The sequence below is a fragment of the Zingiber officinale genome, unplaced genomic scaffold (genome assembly GCF_018446385.1).
Source record: "Zingiber officinale cultivar Zhangliang unplaced genomic scaffold, Zo_v1.1 ctg127, whole genome shotgun sequence".
In the NCBI taxonomy this organism is placed as follows: Eukaryota; Viridiplantae; Streptophyta; class Magnoliopsida; order Zingiberales; family Zingiberaceae; genus Zingiber; species Zingiber officinale.
The window spans coordinates 119,650-136,677 of NW_024589823.1; the positions used below are offsets into that span (position 1 = coordinate 119,650).

Here is a 17,028-nt window from a genome sequence, read left to right on the forward strand (position 1 = left end):
ATGGTGCATGATGATTACTTAGGGAGTATTTTGTCCATGATCCTGTGTAGACCATGGCCGATTAATGATGATAACATGAGAAAGTATTTTGTGGTGATTCAGTCGGTGTACACAACCGGCACGTAAATGATGATAAACTTGGAGGAGTATTTTGAGACATTCCCCTTGTATAAACACGTGCTTAGCAGCCGTATTTCTGAGTCCGGTCTATTTGAACCGTATTGTTCATTCTTTTTAAGATAGTCCGTCAGCTGCGCACTGCAATCACTGTGCGGGGACAACGTCGAAGGTTAGGTTTTAGCTTCCTGTCTCTGGCCTATCTCGCCCCCGCAATGGAGAGAAACGAAGGAGTTCGGTTCGTCTCCTCCTCCATCAAGATCCCCCAGCCTCCCACCCGTTCTGCTCCTTTGCCTTTCTTTCTCCTCTCTTCCTTCCCCTTCGCTTGCCAGTCGCTCTCTTTCCACCTCGACCGGGCCAAAGAGGCGGTGAACAACTTCCTCACCTCGCTTCCGCAACGATGGCCACTTCCTCCGATCGCCATGGCGCGGACCGAGGGGGAGCCAAATCCCCGACGCCATGGGAGGGAGGACGAGGAACGGGTGCTCATCAGCGAGGTTCTGATACGGAACAAAGATGGGGAGACGCTGGAACGGGCTGATCTGGAGGCCTTCGCTGCTGGAGCACTCAAGTCTTGCAGACCCAACTCGGCGCTCACAGTGAGGGAGGTTCAAGAAGACGTCCACAGAATCATCCAAACAGGGTTATTCTCATTGTGCACGCCCGTTGCTTTTGACACTCGGGATGGAATTCGGCTGGAATTTCAGGTAGATGCAAATTTGACGGTTTTGCTTGGTTACTGGTGAACTGACAACGCTCCACTTATGAACTGCGTATGAATGTGTCTATATATATGTGGGCTGTTCGGAATTTCACTAAGTTTCTTAGCTGCTAATATTCCTTTGTTTCAAACAGATACTCATATGTTTTCTTATAATTTACTTAAATCAAAATTGAGTACCATTATTTTCTTTTCGGTTTTTCAAAAGTTAACTTATTCACAATAGTACTCCATACTATTAACTTGACCACTATTTGAAATTGATTTTGTCTGAGATTAATCTTTGTCCATTGTTATACTCAATGGTTAATAAGTCTAAACAACATTTTTTAACAGGTAGAGCCTAATCAGGAATTTCGAGGTTTAATTTGTGAGGGAGCAAATGTTCTTCCTTCAAAGTTTATGGAAGATGCTTTTCGTGATGGATATGGTAATTTCTTCATGCAGTTTAATTCTTCTTCAAGGAGAGCAATTTGCCATTTTTAAAAGTTATTACTCTGCTTTGACAGGATGCAGAGAAAGATTAATCTAAACAGTCTGCTTATTTTCGTTTAAAGATGATTATTAACTGAGTTAGCTACTTTCATTGCTAGGTGGTTATTCACATGTGGCTTTGATGGTGATTAATATTTAGGTTAGCTACTAACTAGTTATATGAGATTGATCTTTTTGTTTCTATGTAAATTTGTTGCAAAAAGCAATTAGTGGGATGTTCAGTACTTTCTCTAGCTAGTTTTGAACTTCCACCTTTCTCTTGAGAAGTACAATAACAATGTGTTGGTTCCAACTATTTAGTTTCGGCCAACCCTATGGAAAACTATATCACTGGTTCAAATCTCTTCAATCACTTTTAGTTAGGTTAATGAAAGTTTTATTTAGTCTGCACTACCCTTACACTCTTAACTTTAATTGATTTAATTTATCTAGCAATCAAATCTATTATTGTTTGTGAAAGCCGTCATGTCATCTTAACTTCTTTTTCTATCATTTATTGGATCTTCTTTTGATTTCTTTCGGATGGTAATAATTTTGATTTCACCTCGTCAACTAAACTCCCATTAGTGATAGGATTCTCATCTATGCTACATTCACTTTTTACATCTTGCTTCCTAATTGCCTGATACTCAGGATCATAGAGTATAGTGGATCATTCCAGTTTCTATTCTTGTCGGAAGTTTACCTACAAACTTTTGTTATACTGGTAAGTGGTTGTCTTCACTTTCTGTTTATTAAAGAAAACTTTCATTTGCTCATTTCTTGTTTGCAAAATTTGTTATTATTTGCTTTAAACCATTTTAAAGTGAAATTCAGGTGTATTTTTTTTTATTGTTACATCAGTTTGCTTTTAGTTGTGACCTCGTAATATATGATGTATTATGTGTGTAGTACTTTTTTGTTTAGTGTATGGTATTTGTTTGGTGTGACAGAATTTTTTGTGCTTCTAACATGGCATTTTCATTGTTATTTGGTTCTAATAGCATTTTTGTTGTCAAGTTATGCAGGAAAAATAGTCAACATAAGGCATTTAGATCAGGTGATAAAATCAATCAATGGGTGGTATCAAGATCGTGGGTTAACCGGCTTGGTTAGTGACGGTGCCAGCTTGCTTGATAAATTCTTTTTATAAGGATGTTTAATTTCATATACACAGCTTATGAAAGTGCTTTGTTATAGTTCAAGACAAATTCTTAACTTCCACACCGTGCCCTTAGGTATCATATGCTGAGATCCTTTCAGGAGGGATAATTAGATTAGAAATTTCTGAAGCTGAGGTCAATAACATCATCATTAGATTTCTTGACAGAAAAACGTAAGAACCTATATTTTAGTGTGTTTAGAACTGAAAACAATATAGATCACTTAACCTACTTGCTGTTAGCCCCTGCAATTGTTTATTTATTTTTATGATGATTAATCCAGAGGTGAACCAACTAATGGGAAGACGAAACAGGATACTATACTACAACAACTAACAACGAAGAAAGGACAGGTGAAGACATGAACCATATTTATGTTTTTATTTTTAAATCATATAAGCTTAAAACTTCATGTGTTCTATTTAGTGTTATATTGTTTGTGCTTGTATTCTTCATAAATTGTATTGTTTATAGATTGCAAGTCATGAAAAATATTGTAGTTTAATACTTGACAAGAGCCTTTCTGATAGCATGAGGTAACCGCTAACATATTTTTCATATACCTTGCATAGAGCTACAGTCTACATGAATTCTAAGCTAAAATTCCAATATTTTGAAAATGTTTTAAGCATTGATTTTTGACTTTTTATACTCTTATTGTAGAAAATTGGCCCTGCATCAAAATATATCCTGATTTCTTTATTTTGTGATTTGGCAACAGAAATCTTTCTCTTCTGTTAAAATCAAGTGGATACCCTTGGTTGAGCCGCATAAAGTCATGTGTTTTTCATGTCTCAGCATTTAAGAGGACTCTTAATTGCGACCCTGCTAATAGGAGGCAATTAACAGTGATTGCTTCCATTTGCTCAAGTATCACACCCTTGCATAATAATTTCTCTGCTCTTATGGTGAAACTTAACAAGGTTCGTGTTTAATCTGATGTGACTAGGTTTTCCCCTTGGGATTAAAATGCCCTGCAATTCTCACTACTCAATGTTTCAGGAGATGCTTACTCAAGATCAATGCAACTTTGAGATATTGTTATATGTTAATAACAAAATTATGAAGTATTCTATTTTCTTGTAAAAGTAAATTTACTACTTCTAGGTTGTTAAAAGATCAACCATCTCGCAGAAATTCCTGATTGCTAACATGATAAGAAAGTAGTTAATGTGCTTTAAAATGTCTGCTACCACATGAGTAGTCTTTGTAAGGCTTTTTGTTTTATGTTCCTGCTATTTTCTTGAGTGTTTCTTTATTTCTGTTCAACATTCTTAAAACAGGTTTACAGTAGACTACAGGGAAAAAGAGATGTCGAGACAATATTGACAATGGGAATAATGGAAGATGTCACAATCATCCCGCAACCCGCTGCAGGTGCTTCACACATTTTTGTTTTTTTTTAATTCTTATGACACTTACATGCATGGTTTAAAATTTCATACTGTGCCGGACGGTACGGGCATTTTCCATTCCACCTGCCTCGACATCGCTGGTTGCTGCGATACTGCGGCAACCTCCGTGGGTCACCCTGCAACGACCTTCACAAGGCTGTCGTGATCCCGTGGTGGCCTCACAGTTGCGGAGGTCGTCGTGATCCTCTTTTTTTCTTTTTTTAATATTTAAGTTAAAAATTTTATTTTAAAAAATATTTTAATTAATATATTTTATATTTAAAAACTATCAAAATCAATATGATATCCAAACAGTATTATTCTGGTCATAAACCAAGACTCAAAATTTTAAACCATGCTTACATATACTATTTTCTTTGATTGTTTTTTTTTTCTAGACAATTCATAGCTGGTAAATGGGCTTTTAGGAGTGAGAAATATTTTAATTATTACTTTTTCCTTCTGTGTTAGCCTTCAGTACTATTTCTTGCTCTGTATTTTCTAGCTTTTTTGTTTTTGTAGCAATGTTTTTCATGCTTTACGTGGACCATTGAGTGTAATCAGTTTCGAATTCAACAAGAAACAAAGATAATGTGGGTCTTACCTACTTGGGATTTCTACATGAATCTTATCTCTATTGAACTTGTTTTAAGGCTAATATTCAGACCTTTTAAGTAACCTAAATTTGGTTAAATAAGGTTTTCTTTGGTCTCCTGTTACTTTTCATGTCTTGAGTCTTTATTTACTTATCTATTATAAAATTTATTTGTCATCTTTGAGCATATGTTTATTCTAAATTTCCATTTTACAATCTATGTGATTTACACCTAATTGTTCAAAGATAGTAGCAATCACCTACACAAATATCAATTTGCACAAGGATCTTGTTTCAGTTGATCCTTTGGTCGAACTCAATGATTTGGGCTAAATGAATTGATTATACTATGCCTCAAAGGTATGACAAGTTATATTGCATAAAAATGCACCAAAAATTATGATGCAAGGCTTGTTTCAAATAGAAGAATATACAGCCATTGCATTCTGGTTACTCCATGCTAGTGAATGACTCATCTCGTCTTTATCTTGATGATAAGCATAAGATTGGAAACAATTATAGGGAGCATATGGTTCACATAGTTTTTTCTGCATCAAAATATTCTGGTTACAGCAATGCCTCAAGTCATGCCAGCTGATTCTTCCTTGTATAGTATATTGAGGTGGCGTTTGGTTCTCTCCTAGGAATCGGAATGGGAATGAGTATCATAATATTGTGGAATGGGAATGGGTATAAGCTTGGGTATCATTCTTAAAAATAATGTTTGGTTAGTTGAATATTTTTAATCGGAATGAACCTAAATTTTCTTTTTTATCCTTAAAGGAAAATAAGAGAAAAAATTAGATGGAAGAGAAAGTTGAATGTGAGAGAAACATATGATGAGAGAGAATGATGAGAGGAAAGTATGATGAGAAAAATGAAGAGAGAGAAAGTGTGATGAGAAAAAAAATGAGGAGAGAGACCATGATAAGAGTGATTAAGAAGAGAAAAGTATGATGAGAGAGAAAATACGTTGAGAGAGAAAAAGTGATGGGAAAAAATGAAGAGAAAGAAAGTGTGATGAGAGATTGAGGAGAGAAAGTATGATGAGAAAATGTGATGAGAGAGAAAGTGTGATGGGAAAAAAATGAAGAGAGGGAAAGTGTGATGAGAGAAAATGAGGAGAGAGTGTGATGGAAGAAAATGAAGAGAGAGAAAGTGTGATGAGAGAAAATATGGAGAGAGAGTATGGTAAGAGAGATTGAGGAGAGAGAAAGTATGATGAAAAAATGAGGAGAGAATGAAGAGAGAGAAAATAATGAGAGAGAGTGTGTGATGAGAGAGAATACAGAGAGAAAATGGTAGAGAATGTGTGATGAGAGAGAATGAGGAGAGAGAAAATATGTTAAGAGAGAAATTGTGATGATAGAATGAGGAGAGAGAAAGTATGATGAGAGAGAACAAGAAAGACAGTGAAATGCAAGAAAAATTGAACAAATATATTAAAGGTATTTCGTTTAAAACTTAATTTTCATTCCCATTCCATCAAAATCCAAGAGAGGGGGTGAGTTTCATCTATATCCAAGTTTTTGGATTTCATTCCAAAATCTTGATTCCATTCCCATCAACCAAACACAAGGTTTGGGAATGAATCCATTCCCTCATTCCCAAACCTCTAAATCAAATACCACCTAATACATAGAAGAATAAATGTTCATTGCCATTAGAAGATAGAAAGTTCCACTAATAATATAATAGACTCTAGAATAAGACACGTTAACAGTAGCTTACCTATCAAGAGAAGAGGACAGAGGATTGAACAACACAATTAACATACTATCGTAAAGTTATGATGGGTAATATCTTTCATTGTGCTAGAGCTAGTTTCATTGAATCTCTTACTTGATCCCCATCCATAATTAGACGGGAGGTACTCGATAGGTGTCAGATGGATATCCAACATTGGCTCCTGCTCCCCTCACTTGCTATTCAGTGCTTCATCAATCTTAACTCTATTCTCTTCAAGCATCAATTTGTGTTTCTTGAACCGCTTCCTCTACTCCCATGGTTATCTACTAACTACTGAATATAAAATTTGTAGTTCTTGTAGTTTTCACTGCAACTCTACAATTCAACCTTTAATTTTATCCTTATATAATGCCTCATCAATAACACATTTTTCTCACCCATAGTTGTGAAAAGCGCGCGCCTGGCGCGTAGCCAGGTGCGCCATTTGTACCTAGGTAGTGCAGGCGCAATACTTGAAAGAAGCGCACTTAAGCGCGCCTTTTGAGAGGTTAAGGCGTGCTTAAGTTGCAACTTCTCTGGCCTTATTGAAGTGAAAAAAAAAATTAAAACCTAACCCATACCTTTAATTACCTTTTAAATTAATTAGGTTGCATGCATGCGACATATTTTTTTTTTTTTTGACTCTTCTCCTCTAGAAAATGAACATCAACCTTTAATTAGGACACATTCTTCTTGTGTGATTCTTCCTCTCTCTTAGAAAATGAGCATCAACCTTTAATTAGGTTGTATGAGTGAGACATTTTTCTTGCGTGACTCTTCCTTTCTGCTAGAAATGAACATCAACCTACCTTGCAAACTTATCTCTCTTCATGACTCTTCAATATTTGAAGTTTGTTTTTTCTTTAATTTAAAGTTTGATTTTGATTATGAAGATAAACTATTTCAATATTTGAATGTTAGTGAATTTTTTTATATTTACATTATTGTTTAATAGTTTTTGGATTATAATTTTGTTAGTCAAATTTCCTATATATGTTTGAATTGTATAAATTTATACCTAAAGCGCTTTACTTCGAAGATGTGTGCTTCACCTTGTGCCTAGCGCCTCATGCTCATAGCACTTATGCGCTTTTGGGTGCCTCACACCTTAAATAATTATGTTCTCACCTATCAATAATATTATCAAAACATTTATCTTGTATATCACCAACAACATTCATTTAGTTTCAATGCCAAAAAAGCTTATGAAGCTAATGTTTATGTAAATATGTACTTATGAAATAAACATGTGTTGATGCATTTATATTCTTACTGCAAAAAAAAAGTGTCAAATATAGAACAAAAGGTACAAGCTTTTTCTGTCTTTTCCCCCTATACTAATCCAACTTAACTTGAAACTAGATCCACACAAGGTTGATTTAGTTATGAATCTCGTAGAACGGCCTAGTGGTGGCTTCTCTGCTGGAGGTGGAATTTCGAGTGGGTAAGTGATGTAGAGGAACATTGCTATTGTTTTCCATTTACTTATCATTCTATGGAGAAACCTTCCTTCCTGAATCATTATTTGGTTCTATATACAGGATAACAAGTGGACCACTTTCGGGTCTGATTGGAAGGTACTTTTGTTCCTTGTTTTTTTTCTCATTTTCCAGTATGTGCAAATAGTTCCAGAGAAAGTAGTAGTCTTGAAATTGTAGCAAATTTATGTCAACTTTATTGGTTCCTAAATGTGTGATGTCTTTTTTGGGCTATCAACATTCAGTTCATGTTTTTTTTTAACTATTGGCTTGATCTACTTGTTCTTGCTTTTGTGTCTTCTTGCAGCTTTGCATATTCTCACAGGAATGTGTTTGGGAGGAACCAAAAACTCAATCTTTCCTTGGAAAGAGGACAAATTGACTCAATATTTCGCATAAATTATACTGATCCATGGATTCAGGGAGATAATAAAAGAACATCTAGGATGATCATGATTCAGGTTTTTTATCTGTATGATATAAAAGTTTATTTGTAGATCATTTTATCATTTTCAATATCTTGTTCTTCTTTCATGCTAGAATTCGCGAACCCCAGGAACACTGGTTCATGGTAATAACCAATTTGATCATGGTGGCCTAACAATTGGGCGAATTACTGCAGGAGTTGAATATAGCCAACCTTTTAGGCCAAAGTGGAGTGGGACAGCTGGTCTAATTTATCAGGTGTGTTGTTTTAGAGCTCCCTATTCATTTTGATGTCAGTACTTCCATTTGGTACACTAACTATACACGTTTGTACGTATCATGGGATATGTATTGGTGTGAGGTATGGCCAATAACTACCAACTCCTCTGGTAGTCTGGTTTATACTTTATAGTACTTGTCCAAGTTACATCTTTTAGTTCTCTCCTTTATCTTATTGCATCCTTTTTTTTATCCTACCGCATTTGGTTCTTTCTATTCTTCAGTCCCTTGTTTCTCTTATTTATTCTTTTATTTCTTGTCTGTGTTAGCGTGCTGGTGCTCGTGATGATCATGGTGAACCCATCATTAGAGATTTCTACAACAGTCCATTAACTGCGAGGTATCGTGATCTTCATTCACATATTGGCGGACATTTGACCCCTTTTTTCACTGAATATACTGTCATCCATATTGATAACGATAATGATTTTCTTGTCTTTTGGAATTTTTCACTTTAGTGGCAATGCCTATGATGAAATGCTAATTGCAAAATTGGAAAGTGTCTATACTGATTCTGGTGATCGTAGCTCCTCAATGGTTAGCCTTACTCTTAGGCTTCAAATTTGTTAGTCTCAAATCAGTTTTTTTTTTACCTTCCTTCAGTTAGTGCTGCACTATTTTATTTTATTTTATTTTTTTGCAGTTTGTGGCAAACATGGAACAAGGACTTCCACTATTTCCTGAGTGGTTGTGTTTCAACAGGATTAGCAGTCGTGCCAGACAGGGCTTTGAACTTGGTCCTGTAAGATTTATGCTTAGGTATGACACGAATGTTGACATGGTCGCACTAAAATTTATTTTATATCTGCAAGGTTCTTAATTATTAGCTACTGAATTGTCATCACTTGGATGATTTAAAATCTTGAACCAACGGAAAGACCAAGATATATGAGTTATCAATTTATTAGTTCTTTTCTTTGTTGTTTCTTTAGAAAAAAGGAAGAGCAATCATATGCCAACTAAATTGATATAATGCATTTTTTTTGTCTGTAAAGTAAGCATATTTTATATTTAGGCTTACTAGTTGCACAAAACAATTCTTAAATGATTTAATTTCCCTAACCTGCTTTGTTAATCAGTGTCTCTGGAGGCCATGTTTTTGGGAACTTTTCACCCCACGAAGCATTTGCTATCGGCGGGACTAACAATGTCAGAGGTTATGAAGAAGGGGCAGTGGGCTCTGGCCGTTCATATGCAGTCGGCAGTGGAGAAATCTCCTGTGGCATGGTAAATTTCTAGTCCTAAAGTTTTTAAATTTCATTTAATCCTTCTTGGATTACTATGGTGGAGTATATAAATTTGATGTCAATGTAGAAACTTTTCTAACTTATTGTTATCTTCGTATTTATGCAGTATGGACCTCTAGAAGGTGTGCTGTTTGCAGACTATGGAAGTGATCTTGGCTCAGGCCCTACAGTGCCTGGTAAGCTGGTTTCTGAGTAATTATTATTTTCTTTCTAGAAACCATATACATATGCTGGCGGCGGCTTCATCATTATCATCAATATGCTGGGATTGTTCTTCCAAGTATTGTAGTCGGCTACATGAATATATGTTCAATGATGATGTAAACAAAATATAGTGTGGCTAACTTTGACAGGTGATCCAGCTGGTGCAAGGGGGAAGCCAGGTAGTGGCTGTGGCTATGGTGTTGGTATTCGAGTGGACTCTCCTCTTGGCCCTCTACGCTTGGAGTATGCTTTTAATGACAAAAAAGCGAGGAGGTTTCACTTTGGAGTTGGCTATCGGAATTAGATTATTTCTTTGCTGACCATAACATTCATTAACCTCAATTTTGTTCGATTATATAGTCAAGTACTTTTTGTAGTTGTCAAAGAAAACATCAAAATAATTTCCATCTGTTCAAATTTTAAAAAATAACGAGGGTTAAATAATAATAAAATTAAATAAGGATAAATAATGAAAAGACATTTATTAAGCAATTAGAGTAAATATAAATATGGAAATAATTGTCTTTTCTAATTCTGGATAATTATATCTATTTTTATGAAATTGAATAATATACAAGTTAAATATAATGAAACAAGCAGAAAATCTGCAGTTATATCTACAGCCAAAGGTTATGGTGCTGGTTAGGTTTTTAAGTGCGGGTCTCAGGTCAAGCTGATGTATTTTAGGTGATGGTTTTCTCTCATGAATAGCGGGTTTGGAAAAGTGGGCTGTTTGAATAGTGTTATGAGTGTCACTATAGAAAATATTGATGGGTCAGATTGGTTAGCGAAGAATTGAATATAAATTAATATAAATAACAATATTAAAAATAAGAACAGGTTTATCTTCTATTTGTTCTTTAGCAAAAAATAAATTAAATATTTTTTATTTTCAAAATTTATATATTATATTATTTTTAGAAGTGAAGGATTGATTAAGATGGTGGCCAAAGAGGGCTGTAATTGCTTTCATCTAAAAATATAGGGAAGCAATGACTACTAAATTATATAGAGTAATAATATAATTGAATTAAGTCAAATCATCTAATTTAACTTTGAAAATTTTAAATCATGTGAATTAAACTAAACTTAAAACTGTCTAATTTGATTTAGCTCTAATTTATTTAAATCAAATCAATTAATTTAGTTTAGCATAGATAACTCTTTTTTCTTCGAGTCCTTTCTTTTCTACTCTTTTTCGATCAATTACTAATTTGGACGTCGAAGGAGCTACACCGGAGAAGTCGGCCCAACTCTAACCTATGTTACAATCTCGGATCCATTCGTTCATACGATAGAGGAAGACTTACAGAGAAGAAGCCCGAGAGAGTAGAAAAAGGAGCCATAAGGTCCTATCTATAAAATATCTCACTCCAAATATCTCAAATTTCACAATTAATATCTCACCAACTAAATATTTATGATCCCACAATCATTTTATTAATTTACATCAAATTTTATATTTAAATAAAATTAATTATATTTTCCAATTCTTCAATTTAATATATTAATCTACCATTTATTCATAAATATTTTTTACTTAATATTTATCTATATATTTTAACAATTATTCAATATAATTATTTTAATATTAATATTTTATTTAAACATAGTACAATATAAGATGTATACATTTTAAAAGAAATAAACACGAATTCAAAATTGAAGTAAGTAAATATTTCATAGGTGATAAATTAATCATTCACGCATCGTGACATGTTTTCTAGATGTATTCAACTAAATTGTGATGAAGTTGATGATGCACTTGAATATTACGTAACTCAGAATTTTTTCAAATGTATTTAGTAAATTCGATGATTGAGTCATGATTCGTTGTGATAGTATCATGTTCTTAGTGATCCCAAATCGATATTGCATGACGTTTGTCCTCTTCAATCATGTTGTGTAAAATAATGCATGTATACATGATTTTTTTATATATATTTATCCATAAACCAATGTCGTCTTGGACCTTTTATAATTGTCCAACGAGCTTAGAGCACTACAAATGTTCAGTCAATATCTTTTCTTGCAACCTATTGTCTTTCCTTAATTAAATTTTATTATTTTCGGATCCTGAGGGCAGGAAAAACTCTTGACTAAAGTCGTCCATTCCCGATATATACCATATGTTAGATATTACCCTTTTGTATAGTGTACTGTTCACGATAAAATTAATCTCCAATGCATTTTCTTTCAAAACGTCATTAAAAATAGGTGATTCATTAAACACATTGATATCATTGCAAGACCTATCAACTCCAAAAAAAGGCATGCCATATCCATAAATTGGCAAATGCAATAGCCTCACACACAATTGTTGGATAACCATGATCGTCTCATGTGTACTGTGCCCTCCACAAGACCGAATAATTTTTCTAGGCTCAATGCATACAATCAAGACTTCCTAACATCCCAGGGAAACTGTCTTTATTCATGCATTTTAAGCAAATGAGTGATGTCAATTGCATTGAGTTTTCTTAAGTACTCACTTCCATATATTTGTATTACACATTGGCAAAAGTTGGATAAGCATTCGAGGGTAGTTGTTTCACCTATCCACAAGTACTTGTCCAATTGGCCAGCAGAACCTCTATAAGTCAGTTGACGGATAGCCGCTATGCATTTCTAAAGTTGTGTCATGCCTTTTCTCCTCGATGCATCTTCCCTCCATTTAAAATATTCACTAGGATGATTTTTCAAATCAATGACTATGCACAAAAATAACTCTTTTCTCATTGATTGGAATTGTCGTCGGAACATGTCATCAGTATACACCAGCTCAGCAAAGAAATAATCATTGATAAGGTGAATGTGTCCAGCTACATGTTCTCTATTAATTAACCTTCTTTTTTTTGTGTACTCCCATAATAATTTTGCATGAATTTAGTCATTCTAAGTTGATTGTGCACTACCAACATGAATAATGCTTCACCGAATATGATATTGTATGACCGGTTGTGTCTTTGAGAATATTTTCTATGCTAGTTGATTAGAATCTTGAGACATTTTGAAACAAATAAAGAGTTTAGTGTAAGAAAGACGATAATAGATATAGTATGTAGTGGTTTTTATGGCGAAAGATAGAGGAAAGAAATGATTATATATATTGATCCAGGGGTAAAGTAGGACCCGGATGGTAGGGGAGCCAATGACGCGTGGGGGTCAGAGTCAGCACGGTCAACATCCCGGGCTCGGTCGAGCGGCCGGTGTACTGCCCGGGCGGCGATGCAACTGCCCAGCTCAGCGCTGGGTTTCCGACGCTCAGGGGCCGAGCGGAGTCCCCGCTCGGCCGGACGGGGGACACGACTCGACTACGCGTGGCGAGGCGAGAGCAGGATGAAGCACTAGGGGACGAGCGAGCCTCCCATTCGGCTCGGTCATTCCCTCAGCAGTGTGGGGGCGCAGCCGAGCGAACCCCCCGCTCAGTCTTGTAGACGGCTAGATGAGCAGGACGGAATGTCTTCCTCGGGGCAGGTGTCACCGACAAGCGGCATGGTTGGCGACATGGTCAGGCAGAGAATTGTACGGTGGAAGCCTCCACTATCATGTCAGGGATATGCCCGGTCTGTTAAGGTATGACGTTAGACACGCTTTTCTGACACACTCATTACAGGTATACTTTGAGAAGCGCGCACATCTTGGTAAGCGTGCACGCACCTTCAGGGAGCCCTATATAAGGACCCCCAGACTTCAACGGAGGTATGCGCTATTCACCACTGTAGCTACAGTTCTCGTTACTCTGCTTCTATTTCTCGCCGCCAGGAACTGACTTGAGTGTCGGAGGGCCATCACCGGGAACCCCTTCCTGGCTCGGTTTTGTCCTTGCAGGTTCTCTACGGAGGTCTACGCCATCCCGGAGCTTACGTGAAGCCAGCAGGGAGCGCCGCGTCCTCAGCGACCATCATCTCAGCACTCGGACAGGATCAAATTGACGCAGTCTATGGGAACGCACCTGAATTCGAGCTAAGAAGATGGAGGAAGCTAGACGCTCACACACCGTGACACTCTCTCCAGAAGAACTCGACGCGCTCGTCCATGCGCAAGTGGCAAAATTAGTGGAGCAGCAACAGAAGGCACAAGTCGACCGGCTTGCGCAGCAGGCCACCTCGGCATCCGGTGGCCGAGCGGCATTGGAAGATCGACCGGAGCAGTTTTCTACCTGGGCGCAAAATAAGGGGTAGACCGGCACGCCAGGAGAGGCGCCACTCGCCCCGATTCCATTCCATCGAGCTCTATTCCATACTCCCTCCGAGCTCGCCTAGGCCAACCAAGGATCATCCAATGAGGCTTTCGCTCGGGACGTCAAGAAAGGCAAGGCGCCTCGGATCGATGCTTCTCCCGAGCGGATCAATCGCCAGTTCTCAGAGGCGATTTTGTAGGATCCGCTCCCAATGCACTATGCCCCCTAGCAATTGGAGAATACAGTGGTGCGACTGACCTAGACGACCATCTCAGTAAGTTCGATAACACTGCTATTCTCCATCAATACACTGACGGAGTTAAGTGCCGAGTCTTCCTCACTACCCTATCCGGCTCGGAGCAACGATGGTTCCGGAGGTTGCCGGACGGATCGATTCGGAGTTTTAAGGACTTCCGAACGGTGTTCCTCCACCACTTCGCAAGCAGCATACGCTATCAGAAGACGAGCATCAGCCTAATCTCCATGAAGTAGGGGCCCAGAGAGACTCTCTGGGCTTACGTTCAACGATTCAACCAGGCAGCCATGGCCGACAATTTCATCCGAGAGCATGATGCACGTCTTTACCCAAGGACTGGCCGATGGGGATTTCTTCCGTTCGCTCATCCGGAAGCCGCCTCGCGATTACGACCATATGCTAAAAATGGCAAGCAAGTACATTAACGTGGAGGAGGCCTAGACGGCTAGAAGGAAAGAGATGCCTACTAAACCACCAGCGTCAACCGAGCGGAGGTAGCCGGTCAGCCAACCACCTAGAGGGCCTCAAGCCGAGGGGATGAGGCCATATCAAGAAGCTAGACCACACGCCGTTCAACATGTGACATCCGAACGCCCGAAGGCAAAGGGAAAGGTATGGACTCTCATGTTTTGTTCTCTACACCAGTCGGCTAGTCACAACACCCGCGATTGTTGAGGGTTTGCCCCAGTTGTTCCGCCGACACCAAGAAACTATCACCGTCGATCGCCCTCGCCCAACCAGCGACATCGGCACCAGGACGCCGGGTGACGAGAAGTTAGGTGATCATCCGAGTGGCCACATCACGGTGATCAGCCTCGGACCTCTCACGAGCGAGCTAGACCATCCGCACAGGAGGAAGAAAACAGAAGCAACGCCGCTGGGGGGAGATCAATATCATAGCAGGAGGGCCCCACCGGTGGAGATTCTAATCGAACCCAGAAGTCGCATGCTCGGCAGCTAAGGATCCACGCTGTGGGCTGCAGCGAAGAGAAGACGAACAGACCCGAGATTAGCTTTGGTCCGAGGGACCTCGAGGGAGTCGAAGTGTCGCACGACGACGCTCTCACCATCAAAGCGATAATATCCAATTATACTATTCACCACATATTTATTGACACAGGCAGCTCGGTCAACATCATCTTCAAGAAGGCATTTGACCAACTCTAAATTGACAGAGTCGAGCTGTTGCCCATGACAACCCCACTGTACGATTTCACAAGAAACGAGGTTCTGCCGGTCGGACAAACCCGACTAGCCATATCACTGGGAGAAGAGTCGCTCCAGAGGACGCGGTACACTAATTTTATCGTGGTAGACACCCCCCTCCGCCTACAACGTGATCCTGGGGTGCCCCGCCCTCAACGAGTTTAGGGTAGTCGCCTCTACTTTTTGTCAGAAAATAAAATTTCCCGTCGAGGACCAGGTAGGAGAGGTCCGAGGATATCAGTTAGCAGCTCGGCGCTGCTACGTGGAAATGGTCCGCTCGGAAGCCAGATCTGCACGGAAGACACCCCGGATCGAGGTAAACGCTATAATCGAGAAACCTCCTACTTTAGTTTATGAGGAAAATGAGGAAGTACAGATTTATCCTTGCCGACCGGAGGCCACCACCTTCATAGCATCTAACTTGGAGGGGGAACAAAGGAAAGAGCTCATCAAATGCCTCCAACAAAACCACGATGTCTTCGCATGGTCAACGCACGAACTACCCGACATTTCCACAAACGTAGCTCAGCACGAGCTCCACGTCCGACCCGACGCCCGACTAGTGAAGCAACGGAAGAGAGACTTCAATGCCGAACAGAATCAAATAATCTGAGTGGAGGTTGAGAAGCTCCTGGAGGTCGTCCACATACGCGAGGTGTAATTCACGAGCTGGCTCGCGAACGTAGTGCTCGTTTCCAAGCCGAACAACAAATGGAGAGTCTGCATCGACTTTCAAGACCTGAACAAAGCATGCCCAAAGGACTTTTATCCTCTGCCTAGAATCGATCAGATGGTAGATTCAACCGCCAGGTGCGAGCTAATATGCATGTTGGATGCATACCATGGATACCACCAGGTGCCGCTCGCCCGCGAGGACCAAGAGAAGGTTAGCTTCATTACGGCGGATGACACCTACTGCTACAACGTGATGCCGTTCGGCTTGAAGAATGCTGGGGTCACTTACCAGCGTCTTATGAACAAAGTATTCAGGCGGCAGATCGAGTGCAATATAGAGGTATATGTAGACGATATATTGATTAAATCACTCCGGGCTGCCGATCTTTGTGCAGATATAGAGGAGACCTGCCATACGCTACAGATGTACAGAATCAAGCTCAACCCCCAGAAATGTCTGTTTGGTGCCAAAAGCGGACGTTTCCTAGAATACATTGTGATTGAGCGGGGCATTGAGGTTAATCCCAGCAAGGTGAAAGCGCTACAAGATATGTTACCACCAAGAAGCCTAAGGGAAGCACAGCGTCTTATCGGCCGGATAACAGCTTTATCAAGGTTCATTTCAAAGTCTGCTGACCGGAGCCTACCATTTTTCAAGATCCTACGTCGAGCCACGAAGTTCCAGTGGGACGAGAAGTGCGATCGGGCGTTTGAGGAGCTCAAAGCCTATCTCAACTCCTTACCAGTGCTAGCCAAGCCAATAGCTGGTGAACCCCTCAAAATTTACCTGTCCTCGACCGATAACACTGTCGACTAGGCCCTAGTAAGGTCGGATAGCGAGGAACAGCCTGCATACTTCTTGGGCCATATATTAAAAGATGC

The 17,028-nt window shown here is 39.0% G+C and overlaps 1 protein-coding gene across 1 annotated transcript; it reads left to right on the top strand.

Annotated features, from left to right (window-relative positions):
* The first annotated feature begins 238 nt into the window (after positions 1–238).
* On the top strand, positions 239–10,205 carry LOC122035970 (outer envelope protein 80, chloroplastic-like). Its single transcript, XM_042595128.1, has 16 exons — positions 239–824; positions 1,175–1,268; positions 2,341–2,423; positions 2,551–2,648; positions 2,759–2,828; positions 3,759–3,852; positions 7,555–7,636; positions 7,734–7,769; positions 7,978–8,131; positions 8,211–8,354; positions 8,645–8,715; positions 8,834–8,912; positions 9,019–9,134; positions 9,455–9,602; positions 9,729–9,798; positions 9,976–10,205. The coding sequence occupies exons 1-16, from the start codon at positions 333–335 to the stop codon at positions 10,128–10,130; spliced, it is 1,986 nt and encodes a 661-aa protein (XP_042451062.1). The 5' UTR covers positions 239–332; the 3' UTR covers positions 10,131–10,205.
* The last annotated feature ends 6,823 nt before the right edge of the window (positions 10,206–17,028 follow it).

Coding starts and splice junctions, on each gene's coding strand:
- LOC122035970 (XM_042595128.1), top strand. CDS start 333: ATGGAGAGAAACGAAGGAGTTCGGTTCGTCTCCTCCTCCATCAAGATC. Junction 3,853..7,554: donor CATCCCGCAACCCGCTGCAG/GTGCTTCACACA, acceptor ACTTGAAACTAG/ATCCACACAAGGTTGATTTA. Junction 8,716..8,833: donor AACAGTCCATTAACTGCGAG/GTATCGTGATCT, acceptor TTTTCACTTTAG/TGGCAATGCCTATGATGAAA.